The sequence below is a fragment of the Ammospiza caudacuta genome, chromosome 14 (genome assembly GCF_027887145.1).
Source record: "Ammospiza caudacuta isolate bAmmCau1 chromosome 14, bAmmCau1.pri, whole genome shotgun sequence".
Lineage (NCBI taxonomy): Eukaryota > Metazoa > Chordata > Aves > Passeriformes > Passerellidae > Ammospiza > Ammospiza caudacuta.
Window position 1 is genome coordinate 15988507 of NC_080606.1, and position 27727 is coordinate 16016233.

At 40.9% G+C, this 27727-nt stretch overlaps 1 protein-coding gene across 1 annotated transcript in view; it reads left to right on the top strand.

Moving 5' to 3' along the window:
- The window catches only part of LOC131563874 (connector enhancer of kinase suppressor of ras 2-like), a 167161-nt gene extending 143314 nt beyond the window's left edge, over positions 1 to 23847 (top strand). Inside the window, exons 17-25 of the mRNA XM_058814063.1 lie at positions 1747 to 1795; positions 2865 to 3040; positions 4437 to 4510; positions 9860 to 9931; positions 19720 to 19790; positions 20521 to 20624; positions 21933 to 22440; positions 22735 to 22934; positions 23615 to 23847. Of these exons, the coding sequence (XP_058670046.1) occupies positions 1747 to 1795; positions 2865 to 3040; positions 4437 to 4510; positions 9860 to 9931; positions 19720 to 19790; positions 20521 to 20624; positions 21933 to 22440; positions 22735 to 22934; positions 23615 to 23830 (1470 nt within the window). The 3' untranslated portion in view covers positions 23831 to 23847. The remainder of the gene's footprint in view (positions 1 to 1746; positions 1796 to 2864; positions 3041 to 4436; positions 4511 to 9859; positions 9932 to 19719; positions 19791 to 20520; positions 20625 to 21932; positions 22441 to 22734; positions 22935 to 23614) is intronic.
- Positions 23848 to 27727: the final 3880 nt, after the last annotated feature.

A 27727-nucleotide genomic window follows, 5' to 3' on the forward strand; every position in this document is an offset into this window, starting at 1 on the left:
AACACTGGGTTTAAAATTTCCCATAATTTGACAGAGTTTCTGCTGCTAAAGGGAAGATAGATGGCAAAAAGTAGTGTTTGCATCTGTGTACAGATTGTGTCACACTCTGAGTTCCTGACTGAGGTTAAATAAATACATTTTTACTTTGCAATGGTGCTGTCCTTCCAGGAAGAATAATTAGCTAAGTGTTTTAGAAGAAAGATATGTTTTATTTCAGAAAGATATTTTCAGCTCTCCCTTGATTTGTTGTGCTGTTTCTTTCATTATTTTTAAAAGTTTGGTATTAAAAGATGAATACCAGTTTCTGGTGAGTATCCCCTCCAGATGCTTCATTTGTCTTGCAGTTCATAAATTCACCCACATTTCATTACAGGGTTTTATTCCATCCCTACATTTCTCCAGTCTAAATTTGGGGGAAAATGTGGTGATGTCTTTATCAGAACACACCTGCTTTGCCCTGATTCATTTCCCTGGGCAGAGGAACATTGAGCAGGTTGTTCCAGCCCCAGAACTCCAGCTGACCCAGCAGGGCAGATCAGTATTGGGATTTGCAGCCCATCCCCAAACCCCCCAGAGCTGCTGTGCACATTTCATACCTTCTCTCAGAGAATTTTCGTTTCATTTTCTGGATTTTGCCACATTTCCTCCAGCACAGAGCATTCATCTTTGCCTTCTCTGAATGAAGGGACACGTTTGCAGAGATGAAGTGAACTGAGGCAGATGTGCTGAGTTAGGGGATGCTGCCCCATCCCTCACTGAGCATCCCTGGCACAATTGTCACATTTTCTGGGACATTCCTGGTGCTGAGTTAAGGGATGCTGCCCCATCCCTCACTGAGCATCCCTGGCACAACTGTCACATTTTCTGGGACATTCCTGTCCTGGGGCTGGCTGGGAGAGCAGGCTGAGGTCAGGGGAGCACAGGGAGCTGCTGATCCCTGCAGTCCCCACAAAGCCTTCCCCTTGTGAAGTGCTAAATCAGGGTTACAGACAGGGCTGGCCAAACCCACTCCTCCCTTTGCTGCTTTCATTTAAAATCAACCTTTGTCTCTCTGGAGCTGGAGTCTTGTTTGCACCTGATTATTTTATAGGGTTCTTAAGTATTTGTTCATTGGAGGCAAATCCTTACCAGTTTTTGAGTACTATGCCTGGTTTTAGGTTTAAATAAAGACCTGATTTTAGGGTTCTTTTTCCCCCCCAACATTAAAATCAATTTTTTAATGCTGCCACAAAATGAAAGGAATATTTTTGTTTTTCTCCTGGGACTTATTCTGTCAACCACCAACCCAAAAAACTTGTTTCTGTGGTGGGAAGTGTGACTTAGACAAGTCATTAAGCACAGGATTTTGTGTATAATGCTTGTGGTGAATATTTCTTTTTGAATGTATATTTTTATAATTATATCCTTGATGCAGCAAACTTCAAATACCAGTCAGTTCATCAGCTCCTTCATGGGAGTTTATATCTTTAGTTTTCAAACCTCTGCACAGCTTTCATGCAAAGAATCCTTGATGCTTTCATTGCAATTGTAATTAATATTTTTAAAGGTATTTTAATTTGCAGATTTAGCAGAGTGTTGTTTTCTTCATGATGTTGAGGAAAGTTGTAAGAGGAAAATGACAGGAGGGAGATTCTGTGATCACTGATGCTGTGATAACCCTGGAGAGGGGAGTGAATGAAAGCTCTTACATCTTACTGCTCTTACTTGCACTGGTGTTTCATAATTTATTTATTTTTTTCCTTACAGTCATTCCATTACGCTTCCCTCAGGGTAAAAAGCAGGAAATGGTCAAAAGGTAACTTCTTCCAGTTAACATTCTGAAACCAGAAAATGAGGCTCCTTCTCTGAGAATAAAAAAGTGATCTGTAACAAAAGTTCAACTTGATTGAAATATTTCTAAATTTGATAGTAAGCAATAAAGGAAAATACCAAATTAGAATACTAAAAGAAATGTTTTATGGGTATAGTATTTCTTGGGTGGGTGGAAAAATTTCCTCTTCCTTAGGAAGAAGGCAAAGAGCATCTATGAACAAATTGATGAGAATTTGCCTGTGGAACACTGCAGAGCAAAGGATGGTGTTTTATATTCTCTAAATTTCTACCCTGTTTCACAGCTGTAGGACAAATTTAATTCTTGTAGCATCATAAACTTGATTTTTCACAGAAAAAAGGGAATTAAGGGAATTTCCCACTGAGTTTTCTTCAGGAAAATAAATTAAACCATATTTATTAAAAACCTGGTTTTATTAATATTTACAAGGCAATCTAAGCTTTTTAATTAGGATTCATTGAAATAACACCAAGAAAAAGAACAATAACCCTATTCCTGGTGCTGTGCCTTTAACAGGATGCTGTAAAGTTACCATATTGTTGCTCACTTGAGGATAAAAATCATGTAAGCATGTGCATTGTTATGAAAGTGAGCAATCTTTCCTTTTATTGTTTATAAAAATTGGGATTAAAATTTCCCATAATTTGACAAAGCTTCTGCTGCTAAAGGGAAGATATATGGCAATAAGTAGTGTTTGCATCTGTGTACAGATTGTGTCACACTCTGAGTTCCTGACTGAGGCTAAATAAATTCATTTTTACTTTGGAATGGCGCTGTCCATCTTAATCAGAAAAAAAATGCAGCCCTTAGAGGAATTAACCCTCTGGAGATTAAATAAAGAATTGCATAAAGCAGGCAGTTTTCATTGTGGTCATGGGGAAACCAAACTCACAGGGCACTGCTGAATTTGGAAATTGTTCATTGTGAGTCTGGGAGGGTTTGGCTGGGAGGGGCATGTTTGAACTCCTATGTTCATTGAAGAATGAACATTTTCATTGCATTGGAACTGGAACGTTCCCTGTGTCTGTCCCAGGGGGGTCCCTGTCCAGCGTGAGCCGCAGGCGAATCTCCTGCAAGGACCTGGGCCACGGCGACTGTGAGGGCTGGCTCTGGAAGAAAAAGGATGCCAAGGGGTATTTCACCCAGAAATGGAAAAAGTACTGGTTCATCCTGAAGGATTCCTCCTTGTACTGGTACACAAACCAGAATGTAAGTACGGGCCATGCTTGGAGAAAGTCAAAATGAAACCTTAAGTTTTATAATTCTTTTAAAGTCTATTTTCACTGCGTGCTCAGGTGATCTGCCACATTAATTGCCAGGTCTGGGGCGCTCTGGCTGGAAATATTTCCACTGAAATTCTTTATTAAAGTCACCAAGTCCATGTTCAAGGTTAATAAAATAGCAGATGCTCATGGCAGTCTTTAAGAAATGAGTATGTCTGTAGTTAATCCTTCTCCACAGATTTATTTGGACTAACACAATGTTCACACTCAGCTCTCCCCAGTTTCTCTTGTAAGGGGGGATGTGTAAAGTGCAACCATTTGTGTTAATTAAGCATTCTGTGAAGCAGATGTGAAAATCTGAATTTGTAAATCTCTTTATCCAGAAGTTATTTTTATATCAATGTTCCTCTTGCTTTTTGCTGAATTAGTCTGGAGTTTGCAGTTTCTCATGTGCAAAATGCTGCTCTTGGTGAAATTTTCCTGAAAACCAATGGGCCTATGCTGGTGCAATCTGCATAAATGTAGGGAAATAACAGAGAGGAGAAGCCCAAAATGGTTCAGTGATGCTCTTCCCCTTGTGAGCAGCAGCCCCAGTGCTTGGGCTGAACTCTGCAGCCTGCTTTGGTTACTGAGCTTTCACTCCACCTCTCCCATTCCCTCCAGAGGAGGTGTTCAGCAGCAAAATTGCCCTCAGTTTTTGTGGGTTTTGTAGCCCAAGAGGGGTTCAGGCTGTGGGTGATGAAGGGATTTTGTGGGGTTTGACATTTCCCATGCCAGATAGGGGCACTGTCTGTGTCCCCCTGGCTCTCAGGCTGTGCCTCAAACCAAGCCATAACTCACTGTGCCCTTGCTGACACCTTTCAAAACCTGCCTGGTGTTAATTTAATGTCTCTCTGCTTTTCCTCCTGAATTGCTTCAAAAGAAGCAGAAAGTGACAGGATGCATTTCCTGGTTATTTCCTCCCCATTTAATCAGAGGTGACCTCAGCAAGGAAGCTCCTCAGGGGCTGGGGTGTGACAGCTGTGACTTTCAGGAGAGACAGCCACCAAAGAGCTGTAAAATCAGATTTATGGGGAAGAATCTGAGAGCTCTCCTCTGTTTAGGGGCTGTGTTTGGGGCTGAAAGGTTTCCTGTGATCTTAAGCAAAAGGGATTTGGGATGGCTGATCCTCCTCTGAGAAATTACCAGTTTAGTTACCTCACAGAGGTTATTTACATTGAATTGAATCCATTCCATAGGAAAAACAGTTTGTGCAAAATACATTCAGTACCTCCTTTGACTGGGTAGTTGTTCTTTGTGTAAACCCCAAACAGCAGCTGCTCTTTTCTCTTTTCTTTAATTCTATATTCATTGTCAACATTTTATTTTTCCTCATTCAATAGGATGAAAAAGCAGAAGGATTCATTAGTTTACCTGAATTCAGGATAGACAGAGCAATTGAATGCAGACGAAAACAGTAAGTAATGTGTCAATTATATTCACAAAGGATTGCTCTTGGAGGTTTGCTATACTGAACACTTGCAAAATCCAAAGAAAGAAGTTACAGAGAAAAAAAACCTTGAAAACTGTAAATATAACATCATAGATCCACTTAAGCTTTAGTATTTCTCTTCATTATAAAAGATGCAATGTAATGCAAATTCCATTTACTGGATTAAAATGAATTGAATAATTCTTTAGCCATCTTGCCTGATAGTCCAGTTACAGCTTAAGCTAAATAAGTAAATCAAAAAGCAATGAATACTTTAGTAAAGAGATAAAACTTTTTCAGGCTCAGTAAGGCAGTATTTTCCCATAGGAAATAGCATAACAAATATCATAGCAGGGAATGGTGAATATAATCTTAATTTTCTCTTTTATGGGGGAAGCTTTTCATGCCCAATATTGTGTTGCTCTCAGCTGCTAAAATATTTAGGTTCCATATGCAAAATGAACTCTGCATTATTGCTTATGTGCATATTGCTATTGTTACATTCCACTCCACTAAAAAGCATATTATAATCTTTGCACAATTAAAGAATATTTAATAACAGACACTCATTGGAAACTGCTCCAAACAATGTTGGGATTGCAATCAACAGGTTTAACAGAACAATTCCAATGCTTTGAGAGCGGTACTTTGCTGGTATCTCCTGAATTATTTGCATTTGTCTTCTGAATGCTTTCCTGCTTTTAACTAAGCATCCTGGGTTTTTCCTCTGCTTTCCCAATGATTGAATGCAGTTTTGGTCTGAGGAAACAAGTCCTACAACTGTGAGCACAGTACAATAGAAATATTGAAGGTATGAATTACAATAGAGGCTGCTCATCAGAAAATCAAACCTCTTCAGTTGCCTGTTCTTGTCTGTGGATATTATTACTGTGTCAGAGAAGTACAAGACAGTGCAATTTACACTTCTATTTCTCCTTTCAGCTGAGGGTATCACTGTAGAAATTAAACATGAGCTGAGCACTATAAATACCTCAGAGCCATGAGTAGATATTTATAATGATATTGAACAAAAATACAGGGAAAATAATACCCTTTTCTTAGAATCTAAAGCACTTAACAGATTTCAGTGAATTAACCAAGATCAAACAGAAGGTCATTGTGCACAGCTACAAATAGCTTCCAGAGCTTTCCTCAAAGCATGAGAACACAATCCCCCAGAACTCAGCTTAGGGAAGGATTTCTGTAGGGTGTGTGCACAGGGAAAAGTCCGATTAACTGAAACTTTGCACACGACTGAAAGCTAAGAACCTCCAGGCTTTGAATCCTCTCAAAAAGGGGCAGGTCCAGAGGTAAAAGTATAATGAAGATGTTCATAGTATATTCCCTTTTTTCCTGAGCTTAATTTCTGTTTGACTTCTTCCTTCACGGACTACCATTTATGTATTTCCCCCATCACAAGAGCTGCACCTGACCTTAGCCACTCTTTTACCTGGAAGTGAGTGCAGTGAAATTCAGAATATTCAACACGCAGGAGTGGGGGCCAACCCACAGCCCCTGTGAGCACACCTGGAAAACTCTTACCTGTCCTCTTCTGTTGTCCTTCAAGGCCAGGAGTGAGCATCATCCATTGCCTGATCCCAGAGAAAAGCCAAAACCACCATGTCAGTTTTCCCTCAGCTTTCCCCAGTGCAGAACTAGGAACATTTTGGACCTCAGTTTGGATTTCCCCTCAGATCTCTGCTATTTTCAGAGCTATTGATGTGAAATGTTCAAACCCTTTTGAAACTAAAGGATGTGAAGACTTACTGGGATAATTAATGGGTTTCTCTCTCCCACTGTTCTGTTGGAGGGGGAGCTCTGCTCCTGATGTCCATGGCCCACAGTGATGGAACAGCCTCAAGAAAGCTTTCACAAGAATATAGATAATTGAATGCATTATTTGGTATGGTTTGATGATGTGCCTCACTAATGCATTTAATGAAGGTACCCTGATTATTTCAGGGGCCCTGGCATTATCTCAGGCTGCTCCAGCTCTCCAGGCTATAGCTGGACAGGCAGTGACCTTGTCCCTGTGAAAGGAGCCTCTCTGCACTGCCACTGAAAACCTTCCCACTGCTTTCAGGCAACACCTGCATCCTCCTGATTAAAAGTGATCACAGAGTAGGAGAAATTATAGTTATTTGAGTTTGTGTGCCGCGGCATGACAGGAATATCGTTTTATTTTCACAGATACTGATAATTATAATGCCCCATGATGATGCTGATCCCCAAGTATAAAGATTAATTGAGCCACAGGTGTAATTAATCCTTATCAACTGGTGCCTTGCCTGAACCTTCAGCAATTTCCACCTAGTGAAAATTTTCATTGCCTAGTTAATGCAAATTTGGGTCTTAAATTTATCAAGGATATGTCACAGTGTTGGCACTTCATGTTGGAAGTGTGCAGTCAGAGCTCTTTACAAATGTCATTGTAGTACAGGCAGACAGGAAGGTACAGCTTAAATGTTGCTGCAGTTTCATAATTTTATTATTTCTGAAAAGAATTTGACAGTCTGCAGACAGCAAAGCCCCCTTGGGCCACCAGTGGGAAGAAACTTCTGGGTTGTGTGAACTGGAGTGCAGCCAATGGATGGAGAGGGATTATTCTTTAACTGGCACTCCCTACCCCACATCTTGATTACTGCAGCCAGTCTGGGCCCTCCAAACCAAGCCAAATGTAAATATATAGATATAATTCCTCTAAATTATTCCCATTTATACATCTCAAATTGTTCCCCTGGAGACTGCAGTTCCTAATGCTAGAAATGTATCTAAACACTTCCCTAATAATAATCTTAGTGACACTGCTGGGAGATGAAGATGGATTTATTGTTTTGCAGTCCTCACAGAGAACTGCAGCACATTTAAATCACAAGTTTGCACAGAACTGGGATCTCCACTTCATAGCAATAAAGATCTCTGGTCTGCAGCCTGCAGATGTGCAACAGTGCAATGCACGATTGCAGCTTTAATGTTCACTGCCTCAGGAAAGGATCTCAATATCAGACAGAAAGATCTCAAGGAACACTCACACAGTAACCAATTAGAGCTGTTTCCAGGGACCTGGCATGTGGGAACTCTTTGCAAAAACAGCCAGACCTGCAGCATTTCCCTGATTTACCCTGACAAAATTCCTGCTCTTTCTGGCACCTTCACAAGTTCTGTAACAGCTGAGGCAGGAGCCTGCAGGCAGTGCCTGACCTGTTGCACACTCCTGATTTCACCTCTCTGTGCCTTAACTGAGGCAGGGTCCTGCAAGATGTAAAATATTCCAATAATCACAGGATCACAGCCTTGTTTGGGTTGAAAGGGACCTTAAAGATCATCCCATTCCACCCCTACAGTGGGCAGGGCCACCTTCCACTCGAAAATGATCCACTAATCATAGATTTTATCACATTACAGGAGCACAGAGGAGCCAAATTACACTCTGTTTATCACACTAACTTCCACCCATTAACACTGAAACCCCAATACTGGCATTTAAATGCCTGTATGTGTTTAAATTTCCTGTCTAGGAAAATAATCCTATTTACAAGCAGAAACTCCATCATGTGATATTGTCTCAGGATTAGCCAAGAGGATTAGGATCTTTAGATCCAGCACCTAATCCTCTCCAATCTGAGCCAATCCCACTGGAGATGGTTGGGCAAGTGGAGCAGGACAAGGTGCAGATGCTGCAGAGAGTTCAGACCAACAGCAGAACGACGCAGGAATGTTTATTTAGTCATGATTTTCTATTTTCAGCATCAAAAATGTAGTAGTGTAAGGAATTTCTGTTGAAGGTACAGTGTTTGCTCATCTCTGTGTAATTAAAGATGTGCCATGTACTGCTCTGATTCAGACACACAAAACTGTTCCACCTTTGTCACCCACAGCTGTTTGCAGAGAACCAGTGGGAGTTGCTGGTACTCAGTTGACATAGAGGGATTAAAAAGAAGACTAAGAATGATAAGAATTCTTGACACTAAAACCATATCATACCAATCAGTTAAAAGAAAGCATAAATTTGATCAGAGCATACATAAAACTGCATTTATGTAATGATCAGAAGAGAGATAATTAACAAGCCTGTGCCATCTAGTGGGCACCAGGGATCCCTGTGTGGGGATTCACAGCCACTCACTGCTTTTATTTACAAGCACCAGCAGCCAGGGCAGTGAGGCTCTGCAGTGGAAATTATCACTGTCCAGATCCCAAAACAATGCTTAAATACCTCCACAGCCTCCTTTTGTGGAATTTAATATTTAATGATAACCCTCTGTGCAAAGATAACGTCGCCTCTGATATCCCTAATCTCATGAAAAAGGAAACTGCACAGAAATACAGAATTCTGCTGTAGGGCTTTTGTTAGGAAAGCTGTTGCTGGATGCATTTGTATTAATTATATATATTAAAAAATCACTCTACCCAGGTGAAGCTTCTTCAGCTTTCATCTTGTCTTTGAAAACTGCAATAAGTCATAGTAATTAATAAAACACTCATTTGCATTTCAGCCATTAATAGTGGAAACATTGCATCACAGGTTCTTCATAATTCCACGTGTAATGATTCCTAATCTAATTCTTACATCTGGTAATTACCATATAAATGTCAGTATTTTAACATAAATGTTATGAATGATAGTGTGGCATTTTTTTAGCATTTGCCAGCTAATCAAATTAATAGTCTTTAATGCTGGGACCTTCTGGTTTCCTTGATAGCAAAACCCCTTTTCATTATACCCTCACAAAAAATTATAAAAACTGTGATTGTTGTTCTTAGCAGTTTTCAACTGCTCAGCTGAGCGAGATCTCAGGGATTGGACCACATAAAAGCATTAATAAAAAGCATTTATGTGAACTATAATCACCTATGCCATCTGATTATTATCTATAATTCCAGTGATTTCTAGCTCAACTTGGCAGCCCTCTGCCTTTCTTTTTGTAGAACATAAAACTGTCATCAAATACATGAGAAGAGGTGGGGGGGATCAAACATTTATTCCTTTAGTTGATCTTTGGAATACAACTAAGATGTACTTGAATATACTCAATAAGACTTTCAAATTAACCCAAGGAGATTTTAGACATAGAACATCAGTGGTTATCAAAAGGATTTATATTTTTAAGTCATTCAAGTGCTTTTGAAATTTTTGTAAAGTATGAGGCTCACAAATGTAGATGAAATCAGACTGGGGGGAATCCATTGATAAAGTTAGGCAGCAAAATTCAGACTGAAGATGACAAATGCCTGTGAAACCTGAAGAATCATAGAGCAGGACAGTCTGGTGAATTTGTAGACAAGATGTTTGAAAGAAAAGGCGTTTTTTATTCTTTGTGCTCTTTTTTATAGTGCCTTCAAAGCATGTCACCCCAAAATAAAGAGCTTCTACTTTGCAACCGACTGCCTTGAGGAGATGAACAGGTGAGTTGTGTGTCCCCTTTGTTGTGGGATGTTCTTTATCCTGCTGCTTCAATATTTCATCTGACACAGGAATATCCTCCTGGAGCCTGATGGAATGCTGGCTCATGGTGTTCTCAGGAATTCATTTTCCATTAATTTCAGTACATACATTGCATTCTGTGGCTCAATTTGCTGACATTTCCTGCCACGACATGTCTCAGTTCTGCAGAGGAAAGTTACTTGTGTTGGTCTCATCTGTGTTAAGTAGAAATTTTTCTCTTATTGATGGACTTAAGGTTCATCACCCTTGTGCAGTTTTGTGGGTGAAGGCTGGAAGTCTCAGTGGGATCAGTGTTTCTGGTTTATTAAACAGTGCACCTACACCAAAGCTTGTACAGAGAACACCCAGGTGGTGGGGGGTGTGTGTATATACATGTATATGTATATATACATATATATATTCCCCTCATAATGCCAAGAACACACCCCAACAACACAGAAAATCAGCATTAACTAATTTTATTCACCACACCACTGTCCCAACACAGAGCAGAGGCAAGCAAAATTCCATTTTTGGTGTTGTAGTGAGTTCTAGATGTCCTTGGATGTGCTGGGGGGACATTCCAAACTTCTGACTGGACAAGGCTCTGGACAGCCTGATCCAACATTAAAGCTGGCCCTGCTGGGGGTGGCTGTGGGAACAGGCACCTCCTGGGAGCTCTTCCAGCCCAAATTGCTCCGTGCTTCTCCTTTGTGATTCAGGGGTGAAGGTGGGACAGGGCCTTAGATCCCAAAAGGCAGGGTCAGATGTCCTCCCTCCTCCTGTTACCTCAGAAATTTGTTTATTCCCAGCTGAGGTGGAAAGCACAAGGACACCTGGGACAAGGTCACATCCTGGGAAGTCTGAAATCTTTCCTGGCACAGATAACTGAAACTTTGAGATGTTCTCACTTACAGTTGTTCTTAATGTTTGCCAGCTTGGGAAGACAAATATGGATGGGGTTTTTCCTTTGGGATATTAAGGCCTAAAAACCATTGTTGAATTAACATTTATATTCTGTGGCTTACATGGCTCTTCAGGTATGTTGGGCTGTGAGCCTGGCTGGGGTGAAATGTGGAGAGCTGTTCATCCTGCACTGAGGAGGGGGGTGAGCCTCACTTATCAGCAGTGGGATACATTCAGGGTTTAAGTTTGCTGACAAATATTTTTTGAAGGTTGTTAATGTTCCATTGCTCAGTTCTGTGGGGTGGTTCAGGTTTGTTGAAGTGAGGATGTTTTGCTGGTTTAGCCCTGCCTGGTCTCCCTTGATTTCAGCTGCTGGGGTAGCTCTCGTTTGTTGAAGTGCCATTGATCATATCTATAAATTATACATAAAATGTTCTCAAGGAAAAGCAGGAAGTCTTGACACACATTCAATGAGCTGCTTTTACAACATCCATTGATTTTTCCATGGGGAGCCCAGGAAGCTGCAATGAGGCCTTGGAGCACAGGAGCAGCTGGGAAGGTGCCAGCGTGTCCTTCCATACCACACTATCCTAAACATCATTGACTTTGGAATTTACAAGAGCCTTTTCCCTGAATTTTTGGGAAGAAGACAAAGGGTGAGCTTCTACTTGAAGTGTTTTGTGCAGTATTTTCCCTTCAGCAATTCTGTCCCTGCAGAGCAATTGGGATTCACTCCCCACCCTCTGACATCCCTGGGCACCCTGCAGCTCTTACAGCTTTCCTGGAATTCCTTCTCCCAGAGCTCCTGGGTGAAATTTGAAATGAGGAACAAGATTCATAGATGAAAAATGTGCTTAAAATACTGATTCCACAAATCTCTCTCTTCCCAGCAAATTGCTAGCCCGATAATGTGAGGAAATAGAGCAAATATTTTACATGGTATCTCTCACTCCTGTTTGCAGCACAGAATTTAGGTGGATTTTCCCTGCTGATGGAAGGGGAGATCCCTCATGCTGAAAAGTGAAGGATCCTGGCAGGGAGAGGAAAATTCCTCATTCACTATGATGGGAATTTTATCCTTTCTTCAACCACTTTTATTTTAACAGCTCTTTTTAGAGTTTCTCACCCCAGATTCACTATTTATTAATTTTTTTCCACTCTGGAATATTTTCCTGTGCCTTTACCCCCACATTGCTGAAGGAAGAGCTGGACCCCCGTGGGTGGGGCTGGATTATTCTGTGGCAGACCCAGGCACTGAGCTGGGGCTGAGTTTTGCCTGCTGTGTTACTCAGGTTTGCAGGATTCACACTTGTGCTGTTTGTCAGCTCTTACACGGGCAGAGCCGTGTTCTTAGAAATGAATTAATAATGAACTTGATGAGCTCATCTCTAGCTTGCTACTCCAAGCTTGTTAAAGGCCTTATTTCCCAGAAGTGCTTCATCTCCTACCACACCACACATAACCTGTTTATGGCTTTAATTAGCATTGAATTTAATATTGGGCTGTTTTACAATATCAACTTTATTTAAAACTTACATGCCATTGAAAGGCAGGGCAGTGCATTTGCAATCTCATCCTGGACTCCAAATATTAAATTTTTTAAAGTTTCTATTTTAGGCTGAATAATTTGATCACTTTTGATTTGAATAACTGGGTTAACTTTGCAATTTTAATAACTCCCATAAATCTTTGGTGTTCATTCAAGAAATATAACAAATAGTTGCTACTCAAACAGAATGATGATTAATTTTTATAGCGATCACTCCTATATTTTCCAAGACCTGAAAGACTATAGCACAATATTTATCTTGAAAAATAATTGTGTGAAAATTGAAGTATTCTGAACCAAGCAAATTTTATGGTGACTCCTATCTACTTTTACATATGGAGTATAACCAAGTGAGTTACTCAAGACTTTCCCTAAATCATCCTGTTTATTACTAAAGGTAATTCAGTTTTCTCCCTTAAATTTCAGGCATGTTGGTCTCTTTGACAGGTCTTGGCCAAATCAGATGCTGAGCCAGGGTTAACACATCTTTTCCAGTTTCAATGCACGTAGACTTCACTTTATATAAACTGGCACCCAAGTAAAGCTTTTGGCAACTTAAAGTTTCAGCTATTAGACACTTTCCCCCTTAAACTGGAGAAGTGAGCAGGAGATTGTCAGATCTGTCTGGCTGATTCACCAGCTCTTTATCAAATAAAGCTGAGTAAGTGTTACACAGCTCTTACTCTCAGCCCCTCACCTGCTGAGAAGTCAGGAGATAATTCTGCAGAACATGAAAGGTGCTTTTCAAAGAGAAATCCCTGGAATGGAGCTTCCCAGTGGTGCTGTAAATAATCATAAAGAGCAGGTTTGCCTTTCTTCCTTTTATGTTCCCATAAGCATGTTTCAAATCTGTGCCCGAGGCCACACCAGCCCTCTAATTTATTGTTCTCACATAAGAGCTCCAAAGTGCAGCACAAGTAAAACAATTTTCTGATCAGAATTAGCTGCAGGCCCCAAGGACTGGGTGAAACCATGATGTTCATGGGAGAGCACAGGGGCAAAATACTGCACCAGGAATTCCCAGCACTGAGCTGGAACATTCCAAATATCATTTTCTAGGCAAAATACTGCACCAGGAATTCCCAGCACTGAGCTGGAACGTTCCAAACCTCATTTCCTGGGCAAGTCACCTGGCTCCTCCTTTTTAAAATTAATGAACTATTTACCCCAGACTTGTGGAGTTCCATTTGCCCCTCAGCCAGCCCCAGCCCCAGTGGCTGATGGAGTTTGCAGTGCCCCGTTGTGATTTTCCAGCACTCCCAAATCTGGGCTGGGGGATTCATCCCTCCTGCAGGAGGCAGGGGCTGCCCTGGCTTTCTGCACCAGCTTCAATTACAAAATTCACTTCATCAAATTCTGCTGCAAATAGTGCCAGTGGGAATTGATAAGGTTCTTCTGGGATCCAAGCAGTTCAGCTGCATTTCACAGAGCAGATTTGGTGATTCCAGCCCTGCACCTCTGAGCTGAAGGCAGTGTCACAGTCCTATTGTGACCTTATGCTGGATATACAGTGTTAACTCTGCCAAATCTGAAATAAGTCATAGAAATAAGAAATTTCATCATAATGAATTATATTTAACAGACATTTAACAGCATTATTTGGTCTATTTGAGCTGAGTTTTTAAAAACTATGTAGAAGCAGATTACAAAATTTCACAAGTAAGTCACCCAATTTCTTTTAAAAATTCACCCTAAACCCCACCCATAGTTTATGTCATGCTAAACTCAGTTTTCTTGCTTGTAAACAAAGCTTTCTTTCTCCAGAGCTTTCCTTTGGGCCAAACATTTGGTGAAAGCTGGGGCAAAAGTTTGAGTGAGTAAAGAGAAGTTCCAGTTGAGTGAGGTTTTGTGACTGTTTTGGTGATTTCTTTAGGGTTTATTATTGGTTCTGGATCAAATATCCTATCAGTTATTGTGTGCTTTTACTCTCTGTGATACACAACTGTATTTGTACAGTAAATGCTGGTACCAGAAAGGTAATTTATTTGCTACAAAGCAGTGAATTTCTTTTGTCTATTACCCACTGGGGAAAACAAAAAAAACAAAAACAAACCACCCACACCAAACCAGACTTCTGAGTACAGAGACATAATTGTGCATTTGTTTGACAGAGTCAAGTTAAAAAAATTAAAAATAGAAAAAAAATCCCATTAAGTGCATGAAGCAGATGCACATGCAAAGAGGGCACAGATTGGTTCACTTGTCAATTCTTAAGCTGTCTCAGGCTTTTTTCCTATTTTTCCAGCCTGACAAATCTAAGAAGACAATGCATGAAACAAGATCAACAGTCATGTCAAATTGTCAAATCAGAGAGTACTCCCAGTTTATCCCATGAATGATTTTGCCTAACAAATCCCAGCAAGAGTGACAAATCCAGCAGCAGAGGCAGAGCTGCTGGGGCTGAGGCACAGCAGAGATGAGCTCACGGAGCAGGAGCTGCTCAGGGTCACATTTCACCAGGAGATGCTTTGGGGCTCCTTTTGTGTGGAGGAAAATCAAGGCATCATCTCAGCTACCCCTGTTACAGCAGCCTTTATTCTCTTAAATCAATGTATTACCTGCATAAGCATTGAAAATAGGGAAAATAATGTACCTTAGGAAGGCAAATGGGAAATGCATTGATTTTTCAGGTGTTCAGTAAGAAAGACTGGGCAAAGAAGTCCACATAACAAGTACAAAATCAATTTTTAAATCTAATTGTGAATTGCAAAGAATTTTACTGTGAATTCTGTAATCTGATTATCCCGGTGATGGAAAACACATAATACAAAGCTTTTGATCAGAAATTAAATGTAAACTGCACTGAATAAATTCTATGTATGAAATAAATGGTTCAAGGGAATCTCTAATAGATTTAAAGATAACTTGATTTAAGTGAAATTTAACTTCCACTTAGTGCTAGTTTTTCCTTTTAACCAAATAATCTCTAATGTAGATGCAATCTCAAAATGAAAAAAAATATTTCTGCACTGAAACATTTCTAACACAAAACTGAAGTGGTGTACAAGGGCAAGAATTAATGATGAAAAGATGCAAGGAAGATAGGAAGTATATTTTATTTATTCTTTCTGTTAATGTGTCAGGATTTCACAGACTTAATTTTTAAAGGAACAATTAACAGAGAGAAATAATGAAAATAGTTGGACTTTTTCTTGAATTTACACCTTTTCAGGACATGTAATTTTTTACATATTCATTTAATTAAATAGCTTTTTCTAAAACCAGCCACCTGGTATGTGCAGTAAGTGGGGATATTAGCAAATCAAACTTTTCTGAGCCACAGAATCTCACTTCTTCTCCCCCTCTTCTCCATGGTTTTATGGAACAGTTCTAACCATAACCTAAAAATTCTAACTTTTCACCCCTTTTTTATAGGAAGAGAAAAAAGGTTTTCCTCTTCCCTTGGTTTTCACTCTCCAACACTAAAAAATAATAGTTCTCTCCAATTTATGGCTACTGATATTGTCCAAGCTGTTATGTTTTTTCATTTGTGCTTTTTCACTCTGGACTTGTATTAAGGAGCAGCCAAGGGGGTGAGTGTGGTGCCCCTGTGGAAACTTTAATTGTCTTCACTCCCAGAACCTCCCACTGACCTAGGGCTGGCTCAGCAGAGTAAACTATGAAAGCCAGGAAAGAGAAATTCATTAATTTGTACATTGAGGAGTGGCATATTCTGGTTTTCAATGCAGTGTTAGGGGAGCAAAGCAATGTGCAATTGTTTCCAGCTGCTTGGCCCCCTTTAGCATTTCCCAATGTTTCTGTCAGTGGCTGAATGTGCTCCTGGTTCCTGACAATTTGGGGTTTTTTGGGATGATTCACTCCAGTCTCAGGCTGTGACAGCTCCTCACTGCCCTGGTGCCTTCACTCAGCCCAGGCCTGGGGCACAATCAGACTCTCAGAAGAGGCCCTGGGTAATAACCAGAATTATCTCAGTAAATTTAACTTAAATACTACCAGGCAGCTCTATTTTATCCCAAAGCAATGACAGCAGTGCCTGTTTGTAACCATCAGAATTAATTACAACCAAGCCTGATTTATTTAGAATTTAATTGAGACAAAGTACAAAATTTACTTGTGCATTTTGATGACTTTACTCGAGGCTCATCTTTCCCTGCCTTTGGTTCACTGGAGTACAGGCAATAAAAAACAACCCATTTCTTGGTTGTTACAATGTGCTTTGGTAAGTGATTATGGCTTATGGGGATTTGTACAGTCCTGGAGGTAAAATGTTGTGGCTGAGGATCCCTGGGACATTTAGTGCTGCTCTGTCATCACAATTCCCATCCAGAATGCAAACCCATCCTCTGTTGGGTGGCCTAGACTCAGTGAAACATCCTGGTTAAGTTGTTTAATTATCAACAGGAAAGAGTTGTTGCAGTTTTCCAGGTAAAAAGGCAGGATTTGGGGAGGGAGCCCAGCCTGGGGTTGGGGTGTGGATGTGCACCTGAGATCCCAAAGGTGCCCAGACCTCCTTGTGGCCACAGGGGAGTCCCAGAGCAGGTGGGGCACAGCTCCAGAGCCCCAACAGCAACGCTGGGCTGTGCTGGCAGCTGGAGCACCCAGCCCCTCCCCGGGCTGTGCATCCTCCATCCCTACAGAATCAGCTCTGCCAGGAGCTCCAGGGCCAGCTGGAACCCAGCCTCTGCCCACAGGGCACCTGGGACAGTTCAGAACCAACTGCCTGCCTTTCCAGGCTCTCCACAAAGAGCTTTTTATAACCTTGAAAAACCTGCAGTTTTCTGAGAAATGAAAGTGGTTTGCTCATCAAGGAAATTCATCAAGTTTATGCAGGGTTCCTTCGAACTGAGCTTGCATTTCCTTGGGAAAAAAAAATTAACTGTTAGAAAATGAGCTGTAATCTCACCACTTGTATATCTCCTGATTAACCTCAAAAACATTCACTCATGCTTTTCTTAAAAACACAAAACCTAAAATGGAGATTCTAGTTCTTTTACCAGAAGAGATTTTACCATGATAAGCCACTGAATGTCATCAGATAACCTTTTATGTGGGCTTGGCCAGGAGCTGACTCTGAATTGTGGTAAATGAGGTAAGAAAGTCCTTGTAACTTTGGTGGGGATGATTTTGGCCTTTGGAAGAGAAAAGCCTGAGCAGCCTTAGAGAAGGAAGATTAACTTCAGCTAATTCCAGATTTGGCCATTGAGGCCATGTGCATAAAACTGATGCTCTGGGTATCCTCAGAGCATCCCTGGCTCTGGGAGGTTAATCCTAACACTTCAACTGGTGTCTGTGTTTGCTTCCAACATCTGGCACCCTAAAATTAACAATGAGCAAAAGAAATTCAGCAAGAAATTTAAGACGATATAAATTTCCATACACTGACCACACAAATGGCTGTGTCTGTTTTAACTTGGAAAATGGTAATTAGTCCTAATTTATCATTGGTGCTTAAGCAGAACCTCAGTTGAAGGCACTGAGCCATCCTGCTTAATTACCAAAGGCATATGGTAAAGTATGACTGAAGCTATTTTGCTCCAGTGCTAATGAGTTCAGAAATTCAGGAACAAATGATGAAAAACTGGTGAATAGAAATGCTGATAAAGGAGTGATGTCACTGCCAGTCCTGCAGTGAAGGATCTGCCCTGCAAGGGAGCAAACCCCAGGCAATGCAGGCACCATGAGCTGAGGGAAATGATGCTGGAGACCACTGTGCTAAAGCTCTTCTGGAAATCTGTTAATCCATTTTAAATGTACTTCCCTCATGATAAAGATGAGTTATTGATGTGCTGATGCAAACAAGGGCTGTCAGCAGTGCTAAGCCTGCATTTGGTATTTGGGAAAACTAATCATCATTTCCATTTTCATCACCAATTTGCTGACTTCTGCCTTAATACTGAGAGGCAAAGCAGTATGATTGTACAGTTCTTTATTTTCATAGTTCTGCAAGTAAATTAAACTCTCTCAGAATTCCCTGTAAGAAGTGAATGTTGTGGTCCCCTTTGGCTGCTTGGGAAAGCCATGAGATCCAGGCAGAGCCTCTGTGAGCCGGGGCTGTACCAATGGCAGAGATGAGGATCATTGCTGCGAGCAGGGGATCAATACGTGCTCGACTCTGAGCTATTTTTAGTGCACAGTTCACTCTCCCTTCGCTTTCTGCCTCCTTGCTGCGCCTCCCATCTCCCACACACCCCTCTCCTGGACAATAACAGTCACACTCACGTCCTTAAAAGCTTTTTTTTCTCCTCTAGTACAAGTGGGAAAGAATGACGCTGAAGAGTTTTCTTGTTTTGATCTGCAAAACAACTCGTCCTTTTGATTTTGCATGTACTGTTCACTAATGTCTGACTTGAGGCCTGTGAAAGATGGCTTTGTCATTATAATATTCATTAACCAAGAAGATAATTATTAACAAATTTGATGTTGCAAATGTTCGAAAAGGAAAAAGAGCTGCTTCTAGATAAACTCTCACATCAATTTTCTGGGAAATTAATTAGATAATTAAGAATTTAGTCACCAAGGAAGGGAATGGTTCAAAACATCCCAGGCATTATAGATGTCACAATTAGGGCTTTTTTCTTTGGTTATATCTCCTTGTTGATGAAAATAAGATAATTCTTTATTTTCCATTTGCTGAACATTAAGAAGTGACTTTTCCCTCTGTGTGTTAATTTCCTTTTCCTCCTAGTTTTTTAATTATATATTGTGTAAACATCTAGTAATCTTACATAAAGAAAACTCAAAAGGTACTTTCCCCAAGATTAGCTATAATATTTCCCTAAGGAAGTAAAGAATCTTCTTTTCTATCAAACTAAATAATTTGAGGACAAAGAAAGAAACCAATTTCACACATCCAATGTGAAATGCAAATATTGAAGCACTTGCAGTTTACCAAGACTTTAGAAACCCAAAAGTCTGTATTAAACAAAATAAGGGAAAATAATGTTGATATCACAGCTCAACAACACTAAGTGTTTATATCACCAGCATTGTGAATCCAGACTAGCAAATAACCAAACTGCCATAGGCTGTTTTAGCTTTCTGAGGATACAAGTTTAATACAACTTTAATTTCCCAACACAGGCTTTCAGACAATAATTATCATAAGTCTATTTTATTTTATAGTCTTTTGGCAATTCAGGCAAGTTCTTGAAATAAATATCAATCAGAATAAATGTGAAAAATCCTTTATTCCCACTTATCAAACACACGGCAAATCTGAATCATGGGTTTAACAGCCTTTTTGTTTAGGTGTTGTGTCCAACTTTTCCAGATATTAAGGATGTGGATGCCTTCAGATTTACATGAGACTTTCCTTTTAAATACCTCTCTTCCTCATTTTTATTGTTCTGTTAGATGGATGAATCGTTTGGGTCTCGCAGCAATTGGTTACACACCTGATGACAAGGATATTCACCCAGATGAAGGTAATGCTTCAGTGGTTATAATCAGGAGAAGAGAGCAGACAGGACAAATCTGTTCAGTATTTCACTAAAGCTGGAGAGTTCATAACTGACTTTATCAACATATGGCCATATCATTCTAAATATCAATTTTGATAAGAATACATTTCCTCGAACTACATTTATTGGTGCCACCACCAAAGAAAATAAAATCCTTGGCAGTAGTTTTAGGAAATATTTAAAATTGGCAGTAAAGAGAATGCGGGGTTCAGGGTGAGGTGTGATCTCCCAGATCCCAGCCCTCAGGGATGTTCATCCCCATAAAACATGGCAGAGACTTGGGGCAATGTGTGCTTCAGCAATATTTGTTTGCACCTCCTGAGCTCGGGTGCCAGCCTTGTCCTCTCCCCATCACCCACAGTGGAACCTGTTATGCCCAATTAAATGAAGTGCTCAGGCTTGGCTCTACTTCAGCATCTGGAATGAGGCTTCTGTGTGAAAGTCTGGGAGCAGAAGTTGGTTTTTATGTGCAGTGGGAGTCAGGTGCCTGAGCTGCCTTCTGTAACCCTTTCCTAAATCATTCAGAGCTTCCCTGTTTGAGGGGCCAGACCTTCCCACCAGCCCCTTCCTGAGCGGCTGCCAAGCCCTGCAGTGACTGGGAAACTTTACCTTGCCCTTAGAAGGATGTTGCTGAAATGTGGGATCTGTTTTGTGGTGGAAAAGCACCCGAGTGAGAGCTGGAATGCTTTGTCAGCAGATTACTGGAGCGAGAGCGACCAGGACGACATCGAGGGCTCGCTGACGCTGAAGCAGGAGGGCTCCTCCACGCTGTGTGACAGCTACCACCGCACCCCCTCAGTGAGTGACACCCCTGCATGTGCCAGGGCCACCAAAAACAGCCCTGGGCCTGGGCTTGCTCCTCCCTTGTCCCGGATATTTAAACACCGCAAAGGTGGCGAAACAAAGACGGATGTGTTGTTAAAATGAAATTACTGCTGCTCCTTGTGAGCCAAGACCTGGATTTTTCCTTAGCAAATCAGTTAGGAAGGAAGGAGAGGTAAATGTTTCCTGACACACATCTCTCACCAGACTGGAAATATAACCTTTTTTTATAGGATTGGTGAAACTTCGCATCACAACAGAAACAGAATATTCAAATTTTACTTTCACTGCAGAATGTGAAAAGAATGTGATGGATGGGATAGTTTGTATTAACTGAGACTGGTTTTCAATTATGAATATTGGATACTGGATGCTATAGATTAAGATCAGCTCACATTCACCCAGTAATCATGTTTTACTTCTTTTTTGAAGAACAAATCTTTCTAGGACAGGGATTTTTTTACAAGATTGTGTACAATACCATGGTGATGACAATATTACAAACAGAACATTTCTATTAGACAAAACACAGGCAATTATGATAATTGTTCTATGATTCCAAGCACAGATAGGACTGTTCTCTATTTTTCTTTCAGATTTTTCTTCAGCGTGAATGACATGATCCTCACACAGCCAGAACCAAAGAAAGAGTGACTGAGACAACAGCATCACATGGGTGAAGCTCAGACTGATTTTCACCCATGTGATGCTGTTTTATCAACTGGGATACAGGTTAAGCCCCTCCCTTTCTGTTTTTCCACATTTTTGCCTTTCTCTTTGTTTTGAATGAAATTTATACACAGACCCAGAGAATTCATTCAAATAGTTTCACAAGTTCAACAGTCCCCCAGCCAAAAATCTTCCTGGGTGCTGAAGTTTTTGTTGTTTGGGTTTGGTTTTTGGTTTTTTTTTTTCTGTTTGGCCCCTAAAACAAAAAAAAGAAAGGAAATCCAATTATGGTTTCTTTTGGAGACTTCCACTGTCCTCAGCTGCACTGAGTGTAAGCTGGATGGGTCTTCAGGAAATCTGCACCAGTGTTACACTTTGCTTTCCATCAGGAGTTGCTTGTGGGCAGAGAATGTGCAAAACAAGAATAGGGAGTGGTTCAAAGAGCACTTGTATAAAAGTTGTCACTGCTAATTCTCTTCTGTTTACAGTGGTTCATGTTATGACCAATCCAACCCATGAGTCCATCTGATTACTAGATATCACAGAGTGTTTTACACTGCAGTCACTTCTGTTCAAAACACCATCTCATGGGCAGGTGTTTTTGTGTCTTTCCAGGTGAATTCCTCAAGCCCATTCCCCGAAGCCAAGCAAGGCCGACACTTTTCCAGCGAATCCACGTACTCCCATTCCTCGGCCGAGGACTCGCGGCCGGAGGCGGCGGGCAGCACGCACTCCTCGGGGTGCCGGCCTCCCTACCGAGAACGGCGCTCGTGGCAGGACCTGATCGAGACCCCCCTCACCAGCTCAGGGCTCCATTTCCTCCAGACCGTCCCTCCGGAGGCAGAGTACGCGAGCGGCCGGCCCGGAATGTCACCGGACAGACGGAGACAAGCCACGCTGCCCGTGCAGAGGCGCCACAACTTTGAGCAGGATGGGCCTTTTCCTCTGGTGGAGTGTCCCAGGGGACACAGCTCCCACGGGCGGCCCCAGAAACCGCGCAGCCAAAGCCTGCCCCGGAACAGAGACGTGCGCGGGAAGGGACGCGTGAAATCCATTGAGGACACCGACGACAGCCTGGATGAGAAGGTTCCTCTTAGAAGGCACAATAGTTTCTGTGCAGAAGGTAAGCTCTGGGAGATGTTCTGCTCCACTTCAAAATCCAGAGCAGTATTGCCACTGTTCTCAGCAAGGATTTTGTGGTTGAACTGCTGGATGTTGGCAAACACAGGAGTTTGTACTTGAAATGCCAAGATCTAGTGCTAAAAATTGAGCTTTGGGATGATGTTCTTGTCTCACCAAAATTAACACTGCAGAACTGAGTAAGAGGTTAAGATAGTACTGAATTGCAGTATTGCTGATTTTAGAGACTTCATCTGAATGATCAGGTTTGTTGTTAGGGTTCTTTGTTTCCTTTCAGAAAGCGTAAAAGAAATTGAAGATATCACAGATGGTCTGCAAGAGCTCTACAGAACTCTGGAAGAAGCCAGTCTGTCAGCTTTCGGAGAGCAGCGTCCCTCCACCAAGCAGGAGTTCCGCAAGTCCTTCGTGAAGCGATGCAATGACCCAGTGATCAACGAAAAGCTGCACCACATCCGAGTCCTCAAGAGCACTTTAAAAGTAAGGCTTTATCCTGATTTTGTGTGGCTTCATCCCTGATCTGTATGCAAGGAATATAAACTGGAAAAGTCTAATTGTCCATCAGAGAATGCTGGTGGGTTGAAGGGACCTTAAAGCCCATCCAATTCCATCCCCTGCCATGGGCAGGGACACCTTCTGCAATCCCAAGTTGCTCCAAGCTCTGTCCAGCCTGGCCTTGGACACATCCAGGGATCCAGGGGCAGCCACAGCTTCTCTGGGCCCCTGTGCCAGGGCCTCCCCACCCTCACAGCCAGGAATTCCTTCCCAATATCCCAGCTAACCCTGCCCTCTGGCAGTGGGAAGCCATCGCCCCTTGTCCTTAATGTCACTCTCTGTCTTTAATCTTTTACGTTTCTATTGTTAATGCTTTTTTTTTGTAGCTTTAAAATTAAGTTTCAAAGAAACTAAAAATCCTTCAAAGCAAGTATGTTCCATCTTAAGGAAAAAAAAGGAGATTATTTGGCACTCTGTGTGGGCAAATTGTAGCATGTGGCACAGACTGAGCTGTCAAACAGTTTATGCTGTAATACTTCCTGAATTTAGGTAAATATTAAAGTTTCCATAGTAGTTTTCCTGGCACTTGGCATTAAAGAAGAAATAAAGTGCTGGAATACAGAATTTCATTTTGACCTCTCCTCTGTCTTTCTGGAATTTGCCAGGCAAAGGAAGGGGACCTCACAGTTATCAACAGCCTTCTGGACGATCCCAACTTAACATCCAAGAAGTTCAAAGATTGGAAATTAAAGAACTATGAGTTTTTCCTGGACATTTGTGAGTACAGTGCTGCTGGGAAGTCTCAAAACGGAGCCTCTGAACTGGCAAGCTCAGCCCCAATGCTGACACACACACACTCCTTCATCGAGACTCACGTGTGACAGGAGCTCAGCCTGGCCACTGCTGGGTGCCTGACAGAGGCAGGCAGACAAACCCTGGTGAATTTAAGGTACTCAGCAGTACTGTAAATACTTGGGTAAGAGAATAGTGCCACAGGATGCCTACTACATTGCATGATAAGACAATGATATTCTTTATGAATTTTTTTGTTTGCTGTTATCAACCAATGTCCGTATCGAGCTCTGCATTAGGAAGAAGCGGTGCAGAAGTGTAACTGAAAATAAATACCAGTATATTTAAAGTACTGTACTAAAACTCAGCTTATAGTATGAGCTCCTGCAATCATTTTATATATTTAGATATATATAAAATCATATCTATGTATATAAAATGTAACATGGTAGTTGACATTTCCTTTTAAAATTCCCTAAAGTTCACACTTTCACGCATTTTTTCTTGAGAAAAAAATATAAAAAATGAAGACATGAATACATTGGCCACTCTTAGAGATGAACATTTATTTTTGCAACATTTCCAGGTAGTGACCATCTTTGCAAATAAAAGGACAGAGTTATCAAAATGTAAACTCAATCCCTATAGTGTGCCTTAAAATGTACACTGTACATCTAAGAAATAGATCCCAATCTGGCCCTATGGGCACTCTGTACATGCCATTTAAATACTGTGTTTGTAACGTGCTGTGCCTGCCTTTAAACGAACGAACACGAGCAAACAGGTTTGGCACAGAGGTAAGATACGAGTAGAACAATATGGGTTGTTCACTAATGCTGCAACTTAAACAGGTTTTAGTAGGATTTGAAGTATTTCATGGTGAAAGAAAAAGAAATCTGCACTGAGTAAGGTACATACTGCAGGTTTTCATCATTTCTTCACTGTGAATTGAAGTGACACATGACTGTGAGTCACAAAATTCAAAAAAAGCATGAGAATGAAGCTAAAAAAACCTCCTGAACTAATCAATTACATTCTGTGATCACTGACATCTATAGCTGAGTTCATAATTCAAAATTATGTAATGTCTGGCAATAATTTTTAACTGCTAGCAGTACATTTGCAAGTGGGTGAAGTTATTCAAAACATCATTCAAAAACCAATCGGTATTGATTGGTTTGGGAAGACACACAAGTCACACAGTGGATTTCACTTCCTTGCCTGGGTGAGAATGGTTTGGAAGAATCAGATTTTGGGGAAAATACTTGTATTCTTGGGGGGGAAAAAGATTGCTCTGGATGCTACTGAACATAGATTTCAAAGCCATTCACAGTTTGCTTTGACTCTGCTTGTAGAATAGTTCTAAAAGGCAGAATGAAGGGGATGTGAATACAGCTGATGTCATTTCTCTGAAACAGATTTCACTGATCATTTTTTCACAAGATAAACCTAATTGTCTCTCATCCATCAAGGACTGTAAAATTCATGCAGTTCAGTATAACAGAGGCAAAAATGTCATCTCAGTGAGGTCCTAGTATCCAGGAGGAGATTCCATTGTTCCAAAGCCAGTCCAGGTGAAGGTGTCCTGGGTGTTCAGTTCTGTCTCCACAGAGCAGCTGAGGGGAGCTGACCTTGACTGGACAGGAGGAGGAAAATTGCCACAGGAAAGCTCCTGGGTTGAGACAAAGACAGGGAGATCACCTGCTAGTTATTGTAGGCAAAACAAACCTGACTTGGGGAAAATTCATTTATTAACAATTTAAAATACAATTGCATAGCAAGAAACAAAGACAAAATTAAAAACACCTTTCCTTTGCCTCCCTGCTTCTTTCCAGTCTTAATTTCATTCCTTATTTTCAGTGAGCAACAGAATAAATTATAGAATCCATTTAGAAATGAATTCATATTATACATGCAAGCAGTGATGGATAGTCACAGAAATAGTTACATAGATTGAACTGTCTAAATTCCTAAAGAAATGTAAAAATGCCTATTGTTTCAAACTCAAAAGATGGTTTGTGCTTTCATAATGAAAATATCTATATTGTTTCCAAATAGCTTTCCAAAAGGATTTCAAATGCCACTGCTTCATCACTCAAGACATAACTGAGCATATTCAGTGAAGTCACAAGCAAGCAGAGAATACTACTTAGCGATACAGCTGAAAATGAGAAACATAATTGGGAAGACAGATTTCTCAGAAATGACACAAATAGTAGGGAAAACAGATCATCTCTGTTTTAAGTTTAAATACAATTTCTGTAATATGAATAGATGAGATAAATAGTAGATAGTTCATACTTTTGCTTAGCTTATCCTTAAAAATCTTTCAGTGTCATGAGATCATCTTTTCTGAAATTCTTGGAATTGTGAGTCTGCATTCTGCTCTTGCAGAGCAGCTCTCAGCAAATGTGATTTGCACTGAATAGGCCAAATAAATTGTCCAGGAGATTCATGAGATGAAATGAGATGAGATACACTGGAGAAATTCCCTCTAATGGGCTTAAGATTAACTGGGAGAAAAGTCTGAACCATTTGTCTGGCATTGCTTGTGCCTTAGAGCAAGCAAAATCTAATTGCTAAATTAAGCAATACAAAGACTCTATTCTTTCACAAATGTCAGCTGGCATTTGGAAGCCATTTCACAAGAATTTGTCATTCTCCTGGCACATTTCCTGAACCCCGCCCCGCAGCCCTTCCCTCTCAGCCATGGGTTCTTCCTTCTGGATGTTGGTTCCAGTCTAAATGGACTGCAGAGAGGAATGTGCACAGTCACCACAGCACAATTATTTGGATTTTCACCACCTTTGAACTCACTGGAATGCAAAGTGCAATACAGATAATGTATTTAAAAATTCATGCAGCAAGTCCTGCTTATGTATTAAAGTACATCCAATTCTCCTGGACCAACAGGTACTCGAACACACAGTACAAAGCAGCTGGAATTGTTGTGGTCGTTTTGATGCCACATTTTTAAATAGGAAAAGAACAACGCTTGGCTGTTGAGTTCATCAAGGGAAATAAATAGCACCTGTACAATAGATTTATTAATTTACCAGTTTTCCTGCCTGAATTCTCAGGTAAAACTTGGTTTTAACAACATGGAAATGTTTTATACAACATGGAAATGTTGTTTGGATGTGCTTTATTTAGCTGGATCTTATTAAAGTTAGTGTCTTCATTCAAAATTGCTTCAGGTAAAATGTCTCAGCCCATACACTTTCTCTGACACTCCACAAGCTGAGTCTTTTTGTTCCGGCTATTTTTCATTACAACTGATTTAATGCTCCCCCTGAGCTACTGATTCCCCTCCTTTTTTAATACTGTTCTGTATTCAGTGACATGTCAGATCTTTAAAAGTGTCTTAATAGCTCTCTCGGCATCACTTCCTGAGAGAACCAAGACATTTCTCTTGGTTTCATTACTTTAAGTGAAAACTACCCTGAGCTTGCTCTAATTGACAGGAGGAGGAGGAGGGCGTTGTTATCAGAACATTCAGCTCTGGCTGCTGCCTTTTGAGCTGGGAATGTGGTGCTCCACTGGCTTTTTCCAAGGAAAAAGAAATGAGTGCTGCAGAGAATTGTGCAGGGCCAGCTAAGCCTCCTCTCCCTCCTCTCAGCAGTTACAGCTCCTTCTCCAAGGTCCTGTGAAGGACAGCACAGGTACCTTTGAAGGAGTTCCTTTACAGGCTCTGGGAAGGGCTCAGCCTCCTCAAAAATGGTACAGTTCTGCTGCTGACCTTTAGGAGATTTCACTTTAAATGTTAATAGGACCTCTGGGAGAAAAATGAAGAATCTGGTAAAAATTGTTTAACTCAACAGAAATCTGAGGAGAACAAAGAACATTCTTTTCTTTGTCTCAAGTAATGTAAATGCAAAAGGCCAAGATTATCACAAACTTTATTTACCATATTCTTTCCTCATGTATTCTTACTGTCTTCCAAAGTGATAAAAGCATTCTTTCTGCCAAAAATAGCAGTATTTATG